Raw genomic sequence first — 19,090 nt, forward strand, 5'->3', positions numbered from 1 at the left:
ATTGAGAACGACCATGCTGGCTCCAACGGTGAATGCGGCGTAGCTACGGCCCCGGAGTGAGCTCCTGATTGTGGAAATGTAGTAAGCATTCGTGCCCCAGCCCAGGCAGCTCGCCGGCCGGTGTGGCCGAGCGGTTCTAGGCGCTTAAGTTCGGAGCAGCGCGACTGCTACGGTCGCAGGTTCGAATCCTGCTTCGGGCATGGATGTGTGTGATGTCCTTAGGTTACTTAGGTTTAAGTAGTTCTAAGTTCTAGGGGACTGATGACCTCAGATGTTAAGTCCCATAGTGTTCAGAGCCATTTTTTTTCTAATCCAGGCAGCTCGTTATGCGGGAACTCGCTGCGCAGAGCCCGTGCACCGCCCTAAGTACAGCCGTCGGTGCCAGGATACATTCAGTCTTGCATCCTATGACGTGGCTGGCGTAAAAGAAAAAAAGAGATCCGTGGAGCCAGCGACCTCTGCTGGCGCTTTGGTCGCCGTTTTGTAGTCGAACGTGCCGCGGCAGCCCCGTATAACTTCTGCAAGGTAGCAGGCTGCTTTCTTAACTGGGATGTAGTTTGGGTTGCAGCCTTGATAGGCGCAAGGTCTACTCGTAACAAGCACTGCGCTTGCCTCCAAAGCGAAAGAAATACCCTACACCAGGCTTTACTGTGTAAATTAAAATGCAAATCAGACCGCTCAACCACTTTACTGTGAGTAAATTATTTCTCTCTTATTAAAAATCAACGTCTATGTATCGTATTGCTTACAGGTTTCGCTATGAATCTGCATACCGCGTTACAAAAGTGAAGACTTAACGATCATCGAGTAAGGTGATGACGAGTCTTTTTTTTTTTTTTTTTTTTTTTTTTTTGAGACTGATGTGGTATGGTGCTAACAGATTACACTCGTACGGACGAGCTGTTAAAACCATACTACCGAAAACTTCCGATGAGGAGACTGGAGGCATTCAAGACAAAACGTCGCGGGAAGCTGTGCAAGGGAGTTTGTTCCTCTACAACGCCCAAGTTTATTGTGCACAGCACACAGCCATACATACTGCCTCTTTGGGCTATGAACACCCCCCCCCCCTCCTCCTTCCCTTATTCTACTGACTTGGTACTCATGGAATTCTTCCTCTTTCTTCTGATGGAAAAACATTATATGGAAGAAATCTCCAGAACGACGAAATGGTGATTTTACTAAACAGGCAAAATGCAGACTTCTGAAAACAAAGTTTCCATAAAATCATGGATGGTTTGGGATAATGGTGCACTGAAAGTTTATATGCAGAGAAGAATTTACAATCTCAGCAACTTTGTGGCCGTAATTTGATTTATTCGAGATGATAGTTGGAACCATATGACTAACTCTCGTAAACCCTTCGTAATGACATTGAAACACATCATTTCCTAATTAATTTCCTCAGCATCACTTGATTTAATTCGACTACATTCCATTATCCTCTTTTTCCTTTCAGGACACTGCCCATTCCCTTCAATTGCTCTTCCAAGTCCTTTACTGTATCTGACAGAATTACAAGGTCGTAGGCAAACCTCAAAGATTTCATTTTTCTCTTTCGACTTCAATTCCAACTCCAATTTTTTTTGTTTCCTTTGCTGCTTATTCAGCGTACAGACTGAAGAACATCGGATATAGGCAACAACCCTCATTCCATTCTCAATCACCGCTTTCTTTTCATGGCCCTCGACTATCACAATTGCGGTATGGTTTCTGTACAAGCAGTAAATAGCGTTTCGCTACCTGTATTTTACCCCTATTACCTTCAGAATTTCAAAGAGAGTATGCCAGTCCACACTGTCAAAAGCTTTTTCTAAGTCCATAAATGCTAAATATGTAGCTTTGCTTTTCCTTAACGTATCTTCTAAGATAAGTCGTAGGGTCAGATTGCCTCTCGTCTTCCCACATTTCTCCGGAATCCAAACTGATCTTCCCAGGAGTCTACTTCTATCAGTTTTTCCATTCTTCCGTAAAGAATTCGTGTTAGTATTTTGCAACCATGACTTACTAAACTGATAATTCGGTCATTTTCACACCTGTCAGCAACTGCTGAATTGGGATTGGTATTATTATATTCTTCTTTAAATCTGAGGGTATTTCGTCTGTCTCATCCATCTTGCTAACCAGATGGAAGCCTTTTGTCATGGCTGGATCTCCCAAGGCTGTCAGTAGTTCTGATGGAATATTGTCCACTCCCGGGGCCTTGTTTCGACTTAGGTCTTTCAGAGCTCTGTCAAATTCTTCTCACAGTATTATATCTCCCATCTCATCTTCATCTACGTCCACTTCCTTCTCTATAATATTGCTTCCAAGTTCAGCTCCCTTGTATAAACATTCTATGTACGCCTTCCTCCTTTCAGTTTTCCCTTCTTTGTTTAGAACTGGTTAACCATTTGAGCTCTTGATATTCAAACAGCTGCTTCCTCTTACTCCAAAGGCCTCTTTAATCTTCCTGTAGGGGGCATCTGTCTTTCCCATAGTGAAATATGCTTCTGAATCCTTACATATGTCCTCTAGCTATTCATGCTTAGCCATTTCGTACTTCCTGTCAATCTCATTTTTTAAGCGTTTGTATTCACTTTTATCTGCTTCGTTTGCTGTATTTTTAAATTTTATGCTTTCATCAATTTAATTGAGTATCTCTTGTGTTATCCGAGGATTCCTACTATGTCTTGTCTATATCTACTTGATCCTCTACTGCCTTCACAATTTCATCTCTTGGTCTCTTACTGTACTTCTTTTTCCAGCTCTCTAATCAACCGTTGTATAATGCTCCCTCTGAAGTTCTCAATAATCTCTTGTTCTTCAAATTATCCAGGTACCATCTCCTTAATTTCCTACCTTTTTCCAATTTCTTCAGTTTTAATCTGCAGTTCATAACCAACAATTTGTGGTCAGAGTCCACATCTGCAACTGGAAATGTCTTAGAACTTAAAATCTGGTTCCTAAATCTCTATCTAACTGTTATATGTGAATCAATCTGAAACCTTTCTGTGTCTCCAGGTCTGTTCCAAGTATACATTCTTCTTTTATGATTCTTAAACCATGTTTTAGCGATGACAAAATTATTCTCCGTGAAAAATTCTACCAGGTAGCTTGCTCTTTGATTCCTTTCCCCAGTCCATATTCAACAACTATTTTTTCTTCTCTTCCTTTTCCTGCTATCAAATTCCAATACCACGCCACGATTAAATTTTCGTCTTTAACTATATGAATAATTTCCTTTATCTCATCATACATTTCTTCAATGTCTTAATCATCTGCGGGGCTGTTTGGCATGCAAACTTGTACTGCTGTGGCACGCGTGGGCTTCGTGTCTATCTAGGCTATGACAATATGTTCACTATGCTGTTCTTAGTAATTTACCAGCAGTCCTGTTTTCTTATTCATTATTAAACGTACTCATACATTACCGCTATTTGGTTTTGCATCGAAACCCTGTATTCACTTGACCAGAAGTCCTGTTACTCCTGCCATCGCACTTCACTAATTTCCACTACATTTACCTTCAACTATCCATTTCCCTCTTTTAATGTGTGTAAATTTTTTAGTGTAACGTTTACAAAATTCGTTTTTCGTTCATCATCCTCAAGGGCTCGTTTAGATTAATAACATTAATGGTGGCGTAGTAGCGTTGTCACCAGAGATCAAAGGAGGTCGAATGCGGGAAGAATTCGTGTAGTCTGGAATTTTTGTACAGTGGTTGGAGGGAGTGCCAGGAATCCTGACTAGTAAGGGATGAGGGTAGAGAAAAGGTGCTTTAGAAGATCACTTCTGTATGTTTTTCTTTAATAATTCAAAAATCGTAGCCTCTAGCGAAAACATATCCCAATAAAAAAGATAACTATATTAAATTTCCTACAAAAAGGTCTTGCTCATTTTTTTCTGTGGCACTAATTGTTTGAGCGTAGCGAGCGAAAAAATATGAAACTCTCGCACGTGGTTTATTAAGGTCAGCTGTAACATCGTGGGTTGCATAAAACGATAGTGATAGGGAAACTGAATCACCGTGTATGGAAATATGGGAGGGCTGAAAGTGTAGCAGGTGCTGGAATCAACACATTTCACAGCATACAGAGTACAAACAGTCGTATTGCAGCTGGCCAGAGTGACGACGCAGCGACACAAAACGCAGCAGTCTCTGTGAGTTCAGGTGTGCTGTATACCTCTGGAGCACCTACCTGAGGGCAGCGCTGAAGATGCCGGCCACGAAGAGGCCCGTCATCCCGGGAAGACCGCCCAGCGACTCCGCCACCATCAGCGGCAGCAGTTGATCCTTGGCTCGCGCCACCTGTGACCGCAGTGAACCAAGACCAGACTCAAAATCACCACACGTCCCCAAGTGATATTAAAGACAACAGTTAACTGCCAAATTCACAACAGGGTAATAAAAAGTTGTTGCCTAAATGTGGGACTATACTCATCTTCATGACGAATGAGAGCAGGTCATGTGGATGATTAAATTTGGAGACTTGATATAAATTATCTCCAGACAGCCGCCATTAAAACTAGTTTCTTCAATTCACTTCTCACGCTCAAATGCCACAAAAATAACTTCTTGTCATTTTTTTTCTTAATTTACAACTGATATTCGTGACTTGTGAAAATGAGATGTGTACTCAAGAACTAGTTATATCCAAATTAAATGACATAAAGATAACTGTTTGGAGATAATTTATATCAGCTTCCCACATTGGACGATTTCATAACATAACAATAATGACCACATCACCGACTGAAAATATCGATTACTATAAGCTCCACAATAATGTGGTTTATGTCGATCAAAAAGACATTTATATATTGTGCAACATCCGTCAAAAAACTTCCGAAACTGGTCGTATTCCTGACGTGAAAGTGACGTCAGTGCAACTTGAAATAACAACTGTAAAAACCAGCTGTACGTTCGACCATTCAACTGTGAACAGTCTAAAAGCATGTTCCTTATATCTTGACGAAAATTTATATGTTTACATGCTGACATTCTTAAATTAGTAACCACGACAAATCGGTGTTTGCCAAATTTATATATGAGACCTGTCACCACCTGTATGTCATAGAAGAGGTTATAATTAAAAGAGGTTGGCGTTATAACGATAAATGTGAACGATTTTACACAGATAACCATTGGTGTAATGTCTCTCCACGCCCTCTGTAACAGTTTTGGAATGTTAAGGAAAGGCTGATGGCTCACAAGAGTACCGTCAGACCTGTTAATCACAGATTTTTTGGAATCTTAGGTATACTGTAGAGCGACCAGTCCTACCTGTCCTACCTGTAGTACCTGGCTACTGGATTTTCATGTGACGTCCCCTAGTTTCAGAGAAAATCTATTTTCAAGTTTTATACGTCCCCTATGTGATCAAAAGTATCCGGACACCTGACTGAAGATGACTTCCTGGCGCCCTCCATCGGTAATGCTGGAATTCGATATCGTGCTGGTCCACCCTTAGCCTTGAAGACAGCTTCCACTCTCGCAGGCACACGTTCAATCAGGTGCTCGGAGTGCTGCACTGAGGTATCGATGTCGGTCGGTAAGGCCTGGCCCGACTTCGGCGCTCCAAAACATCCCAAAGGTGTTCTATAGGATTCAGGTCAGGACTCTGTGCAGGCCAGTCCATTACAGGGATGTTATTGTCGTGTAACCACTCCGCCACAGGACGTGCATTATGAACAGGTGCTCGATCGTGTTGAAAGCTGCAGGCGCCATTCCCGAATTGCTCTTCAACAGTGGGAAGCTAGAAGGTGCTTCAAATATCAGTGTAGGCCTGTCCTGTGATAGTGCCACGAAAAACAACAAGGGGTGCAAGCCTGTTCCATGAAAAACACGACCACACCATAATACTGCACTCCGAATTTTACTCTCATCTCTACACACGCTGGCAGATGACGTTCACCGGGCATTCGCCATACCCACCACCCCCTGCCATCGGATCGCCACATTGTGTACCGTGATTTGTCACTCCACACAATGTTTTTCCACTGTTGAATCATGCAATGCTTACTCTCCTTAGACCAAGTGAGGGGTCGTTGGCATTTACCGGCGTGATGTGTGGCATATGAGCACCCGCTCGACCATGAAATCCAAGTTTTCTCACCTCTCGCCTAACTGTCACAATACTTGCAGTGGATCCTGATGCAGTTTGGAATTCATACGTTTTGCACAGTGTTATCCATGTGAAAGTGCCAGAACGTTTTTCTAAATGTTTGCGAATCGTGTAGCTTAAGCGAGACCGGATGTGGGAAACCGCTGGCCTACGCACCGGCGCTCGTCGTTAACCCACCGTACAATGGGCCAACACGCTTCAAAATCTGGACAGAATAGAAAAAAAAGGTGCATGTTCCGACTTTGCTTCTGCGAAATGTTGTGTAAATCACACTGGGGCATATTTTCGCAATGCTGCGGTGTGATTACAGTCTCAAGTCAATATGATACGTCCTGTGACAGTTGACGCTAAACAGTCAATCGGCCGACGACACATCTTTCAGACATTCTTACTGTGGCCTAATGTATGACAGTGATCCTGCCTAGTTGTCAGGATAAAATACGATGAGTAGCACTGCAGATGGTATGTTTACGACATTTTTAATCGGTGTAAATTTCAATGCCTGCACAGCCGTCCAGACGGCCTCTTCTCTTGTGTTGAATCATTCCTTCCATTACAAGGGTGTGTTGAAAAGTGATGCCTCCGAATTTTTAATGTGAAAACTCAAAGAGTTTTAAATAAAACAAACACCATTAACATTCTGTATCTTTATTCTAGACTAAGTGATCAAAAGTATCCGGACATCCCCAAAAACATACTTTTTCCATATTAGGCGCGTTGTGCTGCCGTCTACTGCCGGCTACTCCATATCAGTGACCTCAGTAGTCATTAAACATCGTGAGAGAGTAGACTGGGACGCTGCGCGGAATTTACGGACTTCGAAGGTGGTCAGGTGATTGGGTGTCACTTGCGTCATACTTCTGTACGTGAGATTTATACACTCCTAAACATCCCTAGCTCCACTGTTTCCCATGTGATAGAGAAGTGGAAACATGAAGGGACAAGTACAGTACAAAAAAGTGCAGGCCGACCTCGTCTGTTGACTGACTTAGAACGCCGACAGTTGAAGAGGGTCGTAAGGTGTAATAGGCAGATATCTATCCAGACCATCACACAGGAATTCCAAACTGCATCAGAATCCACTGCAAGTATTGTGACAGTTAGGCGAGAGGTGAGAAAACTTGGATTTCATGGTCGAGCGGGTGCTCATAGGCCACACATACCGCCGGTAAATGCCAACGACGCCTCGCTTGGTGTAAGGAGAGTAAACACTGGACGATTGAACAGTGGAAAAACGTTGTGTGAAGTAACGAATGACGGTACACAATGTGGCGATCCGATGGCAGGGGGTGGGTATGGCAAATGCCCGGTGAACGTCATCTGCCAGCGTGTGTAGTGCCAACAGTAAAATTTGGAGGCGGTGGTGTTACGCTACGGTCGTGTTTTTCATGAAGGGAGCTTGCACCTCTTGTTGTTATTCGTGGTACTATCACGGCAAAGGCCTACATTGATGTTTGAAGCTCCTTCTTGCTTCCCACTGTTGAAGAGCAATTCTGAGATGGCGACTGCATCTTTCAACACTATCGAGCACCTATTCACAATGCACGGCATGTGGCGGAGTGGTTACATGACAATAACATCCCTGCAATGGACTGGCCTGCACAGAGTCCTGACCTGAATCTTATAGAACACCTTTGGGATATTTTGGAACGGCGACTTCGTGCCAGGCATCACCGACCGACATCGATACCTCTCCTCAGTGCAGCACTCCGTGAAGAATGGGCTGCCATTCTCCAAGAAACCTTCCAGCACCTGATTGAACGTATGCCTGCGAGAGTGGAAGCTGTCATCAGGGCTAAGGGTGCGCCACCACCATATTAAATTCCAGCATTATCGATGGAGGGCGCCACGAACTTGTAAGTCATTTTCGGCCAGGTGTCCAGATACTTTTGATCACATAGTTTATGTCTTCACTCTTCGTGTCAAAATATTTGCTACACTCTACTGCCAGAGGGCTCCAGTGTGTAACATGGTGGTGAGTAACGTAACTACGTCTCGATGCGTGAGGAACAGCGTACTCTAATCGACTTTCGAATTCGTCCGCTCATGAAGCACCCTCTCTTTCAGCAAGACAATGCCAGGCCACCGACTAGCGATGTGACATCTGCAACAGTCCGGCGTCTTGTGTACACTGTCGCCAAACCTCCTCCCTACGTGGCGCCACCTTATTCTCATGTTTCCAAAACTTAAAATAACTTCGGGAAAGGATCTCCGTTTGATAGTGATGAAGCGGTGCAAGCAGAGGTGAGTTTGTAAACTCCGTCAACAAAGTCAAGCAGTTGGCAGTGACAGTTCCAACAAACAGGTATCTCGTTGGGAGCAATGTGTTCGTCGCAACGGTGACTATGTTGAGAAATATATATGTAGTCATGAAGAATAAAAATGTAGACTATAAATAACGTTTCATTTATTTAAAAGCTTTAAGAGTTTTAACGCCAAAATTTCGGAGACAGTACCTTTTAGCACGCCGTCATACATTAATCAAAAAGGTATTGTGTGAGCAGGGAAAGCCAATTAACGTCTCACAGTATTCAAATCTGTTCCGTTTCCACTTTCTGGCCCTATGTGGGCAAGCTGAGCCCGAGCGACCGCCATGTCATCCTCTGTCAATGCCGTCGTTCAATGCGGCATGGAGAGGCATATTTCAGCACATCGCTCACCTGGCCATTGGATTTCTTGACGCTGGAACCGCCGCTAATCGGTCGTGTAGCTGCTCAGTTGGCCTATTAAGGATGAGTGCACCCTGTAACAGTCCTCCCATCAAGGAAAAATCCTTAGCAGTGCCGTGAATCGAGCCCGGCTCCTTCCCATCGCAGTAGCCGTGCTGAGCACTCAGTTACGAAGGCGGACTCTTACAGTATTGCCTTAGTGGTATTACAACGCCTTTATGTTTTTAAGTGCCGCTTTTTCACACCGTCTGAAGGTCTGCGGTTCTACCCAGTAGCGCACTGCTTTACGCTATAAACGAGTACCTTGGTGGTGAGAGGATCGCAGTCGAAGTACCTGGCGAAGATCAGGAGGCCGCTGTAGGTGCTCAGCAGGATGAGGCTAGCAGCACCCGCAGTGAATATCCACACCGCTCTGCAAATAAAAGACATGCAAACTTAAAATTTCCACAGCTGTAAATTGTCATTTTAAGGACAAGGTGTTAGGCTATAGTTCAGTAATGTACTTACTCAGAACGTAATGATCTATACATGCGTAAATTTCTGTGTGAATTTTGTTTTTCAGCATAACACAAGCGATACAAGCTTTTAATGCAGACGAGCTTTATACGCACGTTACATGAGTCAAAAAACAAAACGGTTACTTCATTAATCTAACTATGGCACAGAAAGGCGAGAAATATGAAGCTATCAAACTCTTTCATATTCTACCCATGGAAATAAAATCGCCGGCCGAAGTGGCGTTTTTATTTTTTTTATTTGTGTACAACTGTATAATATTTCTTCTGCTGACACATTCCACATTAAAACGTTTATCGTGAATGTGCTCTGTAGAACAAGAAACTAAGACCTCTTGTTTCCCTCACTTCGTTGTCACGTGATTCACTCACCATAGAATAAAATACAGGGAGCGAGAAGTTATCTGCAGCTCATTCAGACAACGGTTTGCAAAATTCCTTACGCGTATAAATGTTTGCCTGAACTAGAAAATTAATTAAGTGCCCTTCAAGCCAAAGCTGTAATTATTGTGCACAATGGAATGGATAACGGAAGAATTTACAGACCTAGCTACGGACCCTAAGGTGGAGAATGACGAATTAATAAATTTGACATGAATGGAAGGTGTACAGAAACAAGTTTTGGTTTAACACACTCATTTATTCAATTCAAACATTCATTAAACGGGTATTAGTGCGAAAGAATATCAGTTGACTTTACAAAGTTCCTTATGTGAATTCTACCAATAAACTTATCTACATCGACATCTACATCTACATGGTTACTCTGCAATTCACACGGAAATGCCTGGCAGAGGGTTCATCGAACAATTTTCATACTACTTCTCTACCATTCCACTCTCGAATGGCGCGTGGGAAAAAGGAAGACCTAAATCTTTCCGTTCGAGCTCTGATTTCTCTTCTTTTATTATGATGTTCATTTCTCCCTACGTAGGTGGGTGCCAACAAAATATTTTCGTATTCGGAAGAGAAAGTTGGCGATTGAAATTTCGTAAATAGATCACGCCGCAAAGAAAACTGCGTTTGTTTCAGTGACTGCCACCTCAACTGCGGTTTCCCAGTAATTGACGTTCTGAAGATTACTCGCGAACTTTTATCTAAACGAACTATAGTAACTGTTGGCCTGATAGTTATTGAAAATATCATGCCTCTACTAAAACAATAGGTGTCGATGCATGCGTCGGGAAAGGATAGATTCGAAGACCTTGCCAAACACTGAAGTGAGGGAGACCGGGTCTCAGGAGGACTTATCAGTAGTAGATTTACGCAATTTGAGAAAAAGTAGGATTTTGGAGGTTTTTAGAGGTTTTCCATAGTTGAGGATAGGAACCTGTGGAGTAGATAGTGGTGGAAAGTGTTGCAAAGATGACTAGAAAGGAAAGGGATGTTCTTTAAGGTGTAGATAAATAACTGATTCGTAACTGCGGAAGTGTTGCGTTTGTTGTGGAGTACTTGTTTTATATCGTGCGCTGTAATTGGTGGATTTAAATCTGTTTATGGTTTGGAAGCTGGAATCTGGAAACCAGGGGTGGTACAGCAGTGTTTGTATGTTCGTGAGTGGTAGAAACAATTAGTAATCAAAATGAGAGTCATCAAGGACGGAGAAAATGTCAGTCGTAGGATGCAAAGCTTTACTCAGGTTGTCAGATAAGGGGTGGTTGTTGTGAAGGAGTGGGTAGTGAGATACGGGATGATCGATGGATTGCTTTCCAGTACTAGGAAGAGTTAATGGGAGTGCAGTGTTCAGTTTGATATATGCATGTCTGGCGCCAACCCCAGGTGGCTTTTCTTTTTTTACTATGTTCCTGAGTTGTCTCTGAAGTTGACAGCGGCGGTTGGGTGAATGTAGCCTCTGACAAGGTCTGCTGCAGGAAGGACGTGGCGTGAGTGGTATCGTCAGGTTGCTGGAAGGCCAGGAGGTGGCTCTGAATCTGGGTTTCTATGGATTCCTCGAAGGGATTCCAGTTGGACCGGAAGTAATCTTGGATAACTCTTGCATGGAGACTGAGATGGGGTGCAGGGAGATGCGATTGTGTGTAGGAGATGGTGAGGAGTACAGGTAGGTGGTCACTTCCAATCGGATCGTGGACTTCTGCAGTGAGTCGACCGACGAGATTGGAACACGCTGGGACGACAACTGGAATCGCGTTGCTTTCAGGACGGTTATGGTGTTGGATGGGAACAATACAGTCAACCTAGAGGACTCGTCACCATATAGTAACGTTTGACAGTGTGCCACATGAGTACAAACTGTATAATTATCCAAGACCTCTTTTCAGCATTTACAGATCGTACACTTTGTAATGTTGTTTTCAACATCGGTGTATGCTCCTTATGTCTTCTGAAATTTGCTAACAAGCTTATGACAAACATTTTATTGTATTTCACTTCGCTTGGCAGCCGTGACACCGATTCAAAATTTCATTAGTAGTGTCTACATACAGGGTGTTTCAAAAATGACCGGTATATTTGAAACGGCAATAAAAACTAAACGAGCAGCGATAGAAATACACCGTTTGTTGCAATATGCTTGGGACAACAGTACATTTTCAGGCAGACAAACTTTCGAAATTACAGTAGTTACAATTTTCAACAACAGATGGCGCTGCGGTCTGGGAAACTCTATAGTACGATATTTTCCACATATCCACCATGCGTAGCAATAATATGGCGTAGTCTCTGAATGAAATTACCCGAAACCTTTGACAACGTGCCTGGCGGAATGGCTTCACATGCAGATGAGATGTACTGCTTCAGCTGTTCAATTGTTTCTGGATTCTGGCGGTACACCTGGTCTTTCAAGTGTCCCCACAGAAAGAAGTCACAGGGGTTCATGTCTGGCGAATAGGGAGGCCAATCCACGCCGCCTCCTGTATGTTTCGGATAGCCCAAAGCAATCACACGATCATCGAAATATTCATTCAGGAAATTAAAGACGTCGGCCGTGCGATGTGGCCGGGCACCATCTTGCATAAACCACGAGGTGTTCGCAGTGTCGTCTAAGGCAGTTTGTACCGCCACAAATTCACGAAGAATGTCCAGATAGCGTGATGCAGTAATCGTTTCGGATCTGAAAAATGGGCCAATGATTCCTTTGGAAGACATGGCGGCCCAGACCAGTACTTTTTGAGGATGCAGGGACGATGGGACTGCAACATGGGGCTTTTCGGTTCCCCATATGCGCCAGTTCTGTTTATTGACGAAGCCGTCCAGGTAAAAATAAGCCTCGTCTGTAAACCAAATGCTGCCCACATGCATATCGCCGTCATCAATCCTGTGCACTATATCGTTAGCGAATATCTCTCGTGCAGCAATGGTAGCGGCGCTGAGGGGTTGCCGCGTTTGAATTTTGTATGGATAGAGGTGTAACCTCTGGCGCATGAGACGATACGTGGACGTTGGCGTCATTTGGACCGCAGCTGCAACACGGCGAACGGAAACCCGAGGCCGCTGTTGGATCACCTGCTGCACTAGCTGCGCGTTGCCCTCTGTGGTTGCCGTACGCGGTCGCCCTACCTTTCCAGCACGTTCATCCGTCACGTTCCCAGTCCGTTGAAATTTTTCAAACAGATCCTTTATTGTATCGCTTTTCGGTCCTTTGGTTACATTAAACCTCCGTTGAAAACTTCGTCTTGTTGCAACAACACTGTGTTCTAGGCGGTGGAATTCCAACACCAGAAAAATCCTCTGTTCTAAGGAATAAACCATGTTGTCTACAGCACACTTGCACGTTGTGAACAGCACACGCTTACAGCAGAAAGACGACGTACAGAATGGCGCACCCACAGACTGCGTTTTCTTCTATATCTTTCACATCACTTGCAGCGCCATCTGTTGTTGAAAATTGCAACTACCGTAATTTCGAAAGTTTGTCCGCCTGAAAATGTACTGTTGTCCCAAGCATATTGCAACAAACGGTGTATTTCTATCGCTGCTCGTTTAGTTTTTATTGCCGTTTCAAATATACCGGTCATTTTTGAAACACCCTGTATATTTGCACTTATAATTACATTTTACGTTTTTAGATTATAAAATAAAGTAAGGAAATGTGGATTATAATTATCACGCCAATTTGTTACTCCTGTTTTAATATTTTATGAAATGAAGTTTTTTAATAAGTTTTAATGTACTCCACTGTAATGGACTTAACGTATTGCAATATTTGTCGCAATGCTTATTTTAATTTATATGCCTCCTGACAAAATCGTACTTCACCATAATTATTATTTCCTTTTATTGCAATGCATAAATTTTATGTAAAGCCATTTTTTTATATCTGGATAATGGAAATGGTTCAAAATGCTTCAAATGGCTCTAAGAACCATGGGACTTAACATCTGACTTAGAACTACTTAAACCTAAACAACTTAAGGACATCACACATATCCATGCCCGATGAAGGATTCGAACCTACGACCGTAGCAGCAGCGCGGTTCCGGACTGATGCGCCTAGAACAGCTCGGCCACAATGGGCGGCATGAAAATGGTGGGCGCTAGTCATCCAACATTGTGTAAACCGAGGTTAGTCGTATGGAACCGTAAGCAGTAGCCTCCGTTTGGTTGATGCTTGTACATGTCTATGTTTTATTGTAACATGTGTCGTTACAGCTATGCCGAGTCTACATGATAACGGTATGTAGTCGTGCTGTTGGCACTGTGTACAACTGTGATTTGGTTATTGGTTGGTTCGCTTTTTCAACGTCTGATACCTGTGTTATATTTATAGTAATAATGGTAGCTGTGCTGTTAGCTTAAATATAGATTTGTAATAATACACACATGATATTACAACCGATGCAGGCTTTCTTTATGTCGTCAATTACATCCTGGTCGTGGTGCACACTTGCTCCCATGGCATCCAATCTGATGAATTGTAGGTTCTTTTACCTTTTTCGGCACAATCACAGCGTTCCTGCCAAAGGAAGAGGATCCGATGTCTTACTAATTTTCGGCCTGTGGTCTGTTATCCCACGAGATGCTTAACATTGTCGCAGTCATTCCTCTTGAACTTCATAACTGCTTCCTTCAGCATGTCTAGGCCAAGTGGACAAGTTGACATATTCCGAATATTACTTGAAGTTCTTCCATTGATACGGTGCCAAAATCTCCTGCCAGCCTGAGGAGTACTCGTCGTTGCGCGCTGTTTACTGCTTGTGCTAGCGTTACCGGTAGCATCCTGTCCCCCATGACACTTGCACAATAACGCACAATGCCGGTTAACATTGCTTCGTGGTGCAACCGCACTATTGCCTCAAGGAATGGGATGGGATCGGTACTCACATGTTGGCCTTGGTGAGCGTGGGCAGCGCGAGGTACCGCTGGACCATTATCTGGTTCACGCCGGCGTTGTAGAGGTACTGCATGAGGCCGCCCACCAGCAGGCTGGGCAGCGCCATCCGCACCCTGGGGTCCACATCCAGCCTGTGGGCGAAACGTCAGCTCTGTCAGCAACACTGCTGCTCTCTGGTAGGCACTGTTTGCTCCATTATCCAACATCAACATATGCAGTTTGCCATTAAAATTGCAACACCAGGAAATACAACAAATAACGAACTTTTACTTTTGTCTATACAGTACAGTAGGAAGAATACATGACAACATACGTGAGAGTACTCAGTACAGGAATTATATAGTGAGTAACTCACGTGAACAGGAACAAACTTTGCTGCTTGGAAATGTTATCTTAGAATGACTTACTCCAATGGTTAATTACACTATTCCGTTATGGTATCTCGCCCCTTTCCCTCACTGCTATCAGACCAGTGGACCAACACACGCCCACCTGCCGCCGTGTCATCCTTTGCTATGTGTCCTCATTTGGACGCGGTGTGGAGAGGCTTGGGGTCAGCACACCCCTTTGCCGGCCATTGTCGGCTGTTCAGACATTGGAGCCCTAATTCTCTCTCGCGCAGCTCCTTACTTATCTTCACGAGGCTGAGAGCTCACCGTCCCAGTTCTCTCACCACGAAAAGGTGTCGGCACCAGGAACCGGAGCAAGATCCTCTACATAAAAGTCAGACGTGAAGATCATTCGCATAAAACATCAACATCTACATCTACATTTATACTCCGCAAGCTACCCAACGGTGTGTGGCGGAGGGCACTTTACTTGCCACTGTCATTACCTCGCTTTCCGGTTCCAGTCGCGTATGGTTCGCGGGAAGAACGACTGCCGGAAAGCCTCCGTACGCGCTCGAAACTCTCTAATTTTACATTCGTGATCTCATCGGGAGGTATAAGTAGGGGGAAGCAATATATTCCATACCTCATCCAGAAACGCACCCTCTCGAAACCTGGACAGCAAGCTACACCGCGATGCAGAGCGCTTCTCTTGCAGAGTCTGCCACTTGAGTTTGCTAAACATCTCCGTAACGCTATCACACTTACCAAATAACCCTGTGACGAAACGCGCCGCTCTTCTTTGGATCTTCTCTATCTCCTCCGTCAACCCGACCTGGTACGGATCCCACATTGATGAGCAATACTCAAGTATAGGACTAACGAGTGTTTTGTAAGCCACCTCCTTTGTTGATGGACTACATTTTCTAAGGACTCTGCCAATGAATCTCAACCTGGTACCCGCCTTACCAACAATTAATTTTATATGATCATTCCACTTCAAATCTTTCCGCACGCATACTGCCAGATATTTTACAGAAGTAACTGCTACCAGTGTCTGTTCCGCTATCATAAAATCATACAATAAAGGATCCTTCTTTCTGTGTATTCGCAATACGTTACATTTGTCTATGTTAAGTGTCAGTTGCCAACACCTGCTTGAGGTGGTGAAAACTGCCATCCAAGTGGTTTTTGTCCGACTTAACTGAAGAAAAAACGTCATTTCAAGATGAAGCAGGCGAATACGGGCAATGAGATATTAATTCGGTGTTTTTCTCCGTCAGTCATTTGTCTGGCGTCCTATGTGAGTGCTGGCATTGACGATGCAAAGTATCCGGCTGCTTTTCCTAATTTCATCTGTAATTTGTGCGAAACAAATTGTTACACACCATTCAGCGCCGGCCGCGGTGGTCTCGCGGTTCTAGGCGCGCAGTCCGGAACCGTGCGACTGCTACGGTCGCAGGTTCGAATCCTGCCTCGGGCATGGATGTGTGTGATGTCCTTAGGTTAGTTAGGTTTAAGTAGTTCTAAGTTCTAGGGGACTGATAACCACAGCAGTTGAGTCCCGTAGTGCTCAGAGCCATTTGAACACACCATTCAGCATCAACTGTTATTCGATCCACTTAATTATACGTCACGGTATTTTCGATGTGCATTGTCCACCCAAAAAGACCATAGGTGACTTTTGGTCAAATGTCTGAGCGAAACAAAAAGAAGACTCCCTAAAAATTTCACAATGGATTTTTGTTCGAATTTTCATAACGAAAAGAAGAGTAGGAATTAGTCAAATGGGGTATGAAATTTTCTGGCGTGAGGTCTAGTTTTACCAAAATAAATTTAATTCTTTGAAAGCAATCAGGGTAATTAAGAAAAACTCAATTAGTGATTTGAGAAAACAGTTTTGTTCGCATTTTCATAGCCAAACGAAGAGTAGAGAAAATGGAGAAATGGAATATGAAACAGTCCAGCGGGAGGTATAGTTTGGGGAAAAAAATTAAGAATTTGAAAGGGATAAGGGTAATTAAGAAAATCTAATTAGTAATTTGGGAGAAAAGTGAAGTATTTCACCAGCATCTGCTTCTAGCTATTTAAATGAAGCGTTAAAAATTATCAAATCACAGCATAAACTGAAACTTCTCTGCTTTCTCTTGATCTATATACATTTAATAATATTAGAATACCGATCGGTATTTGAATATATTATATTTGGTTGGTGCATAAGTTCGTATCGTTTTTGTTTTGCATGTTGGTATTCCAGTTGCTAGCGGTTTATGTGATAGTCATTTTTTATTTGTAGTTCACTGTTGCTATTTGAGTTTTCACATTGTCATTTTGTCATTTGCAGGTAGTGCGTAGAGCTGTGGACGCTAGAAAATGGAGTGCCAAGTGAATAAATGGGAACATTTCCGACATATTCTTCTGTTTGAGTGCAATAGAGGGGTGACAGCAGCGGAGGCATTTACGCCATGTATGGGGCTAATGCCACTGAACAGAGTACGACAAGAAAATGGTTTTCTCGTTTTGAGGAGGATCATTTTCACATTAATGACTCTTCAATTTCAGGAAGATATTCGGGTTTTGATGAAGATCGTTTAAGCGCATTAGTCCATATTTTCCACGTCGGTGTACTCTAGAACTGGCAAATGTGATGAACTGTAAATATTTCACCATCGTGCTCCATTTGCATGCAATGGGGAAGGTTCAAAAATCGGTTGTATCTGTACCGCATGCTCTAAGCCAAAATCACAAAAATCAGTGTTTAACCTGAATCTTATAATTTTAAAGAGTACTAGAGGATATCTGTCTGGTGGAATTTCGCTCAGCTGTCTCCTTACGTCACTAACGTATGAGCATCTCAGCCGCTGCACACAAATTCGAGCATTATTCAAAGGTATGTCAATTGTTTCTCTAATCTGATTTCTCACTTTTAAATAAATCATTTCACAGAACGTTTGACAGCTTTTTTTTCAATTTTTGTATTCGTGCCATATAAGCGACGTCAGTGCAGTAACTATGATGGCTGCTTGAGCTGGCAACTGTAAACAACAGATGTGCATTCGAGCAGTCAGCTACTAGCAGGCAGTGTTACGAAATGCACTTCGGTTGTGGTGTGGAAATGCTGTTGAGTCACAAACCTCAAAGATGCGACATCTCTAAATGAAGTGTTCAAAACATTCTCCAAAATGTTTTGAAGGCGAGAAAAGTACGCACACCTCGACTCTCGAACAAAAACAACGACACGTGGGGTCGGTTGCCGTGGCTTCTCTGAAATGAAAAAACGGACATTTATTTTCTGGAAATAGTAGTCAAGGATGACGAGATATTGTGCTATCAATACGAACCGGTCATAAAATAACAATGTGCAGAAACTGACATGAAGCTTTGGCGACGAAACAGACACTCAATGTAACGCGCGAGTTGAGTAACATTCAAAATAAAGTCATTTCTGATAGTTTCACCTAGTTGTGTGTCCGCCCCCGGCAGCTGAGTGGTCAGCGCGGCAGAATGTCAGTCCTAAGGGCCCGAGTCCGATTCCCGGCTGGGTCGGAGATTTTCTCCGCTCAGGGACTGGGTGTTGTGTTGTTCTAATCATCGCCATTTCATCCCCAACGACGCGCAAGTCGCTGAAGTGGCGTCAAATCGAAAGACTTGCACCCGGCGAACGGTCTACCCGACGGGAGGCCCTAGTCACACGACTGACTGACTGACCTAGTTGTGTGAACGTTCCATGCATTGTACTCAAGTGGGGGCAGACTCTGTAGAACACCTAAAGCATTAAATTTCCTGTATTTTTTATTAATCCATTGTGGAAGTCTCGAAAGTTTCTGATACCCAAAGAAACGCCCAATCCTTTTCTGAGAAGTGCGTCTCGAACGAGGCACTTTTCTTGGTTTGTGTTCGCCTCGGAACACGCACATACTTAGCAGTTGCTTGGTTGCCGGCTTTTACAAATGTGCACTAGTTTCGTCTCCCGTCAGCATTTCGTATACATATTTCGTGTTTCCTCCGTCGAATTATGCACTGAAGATGTCCCTGCAGCAACATTGATGCCAGCCTGAGTTTCATCTCTGGTCAAACTGCAAGGAATCCGTCGGTAAGAAATTTTTTTCCAGCTAAAGTTTCAAGTAACATCGAACACGCTAAGTCACACGCCGAACTTCTTCAGTCATGCTGCACACAA

General features: G+C 43.5%; 1 protein-coding gene across 2 annotated transcripts in view; it reads right to left on the reverse strand.

The window, feature by feature from the left end:
- The window catches only part of LOC126194805 (sodium-coupled monocarboxylate transporter 1-like), a 196,175-nt gene that overhangs the window by 80,667 nt on the left and 96,418 nt on the right, over positions 1-19,090 (reverse strand). For both annotated transcript variants that reach the window (XM_049933119.1, XM_049933118.1), the window contains exons 8-10: positions 14,572-14,712; positions 9,080-9,188; positions 4,182-4,291 (exon numbers count right to left, since the gene is read on the reverse strand). In XM_049933119.1, the coding sequence (XP_049789076.1) occupies positions 4,182-4,291; positions 9,080-9,188; positions 14,572-14,712 (360 nt within the window). The remainder of the gene's footprint in view (positions 1-4,181; positions 4,292-9,079; positions 9,189-14,571; positions 14,713-19,090) is intronic.

The sequence above is a fragment of the Schistocerca nitens genome, chromosome 7 (assembly GCF_023898315.1).
Source record: "Schistocerca nitens isolate TAMUIC-IGC-003100 chromosome 7, iqSchNite1.1, whole genome shotgun sequence".
Lineage (NCBI taxonomy): Eukaryota > Metazoa > Arthropoda > Insecta > Orthoptera > Acrididae > Schistocerca > Schistocerca nitens.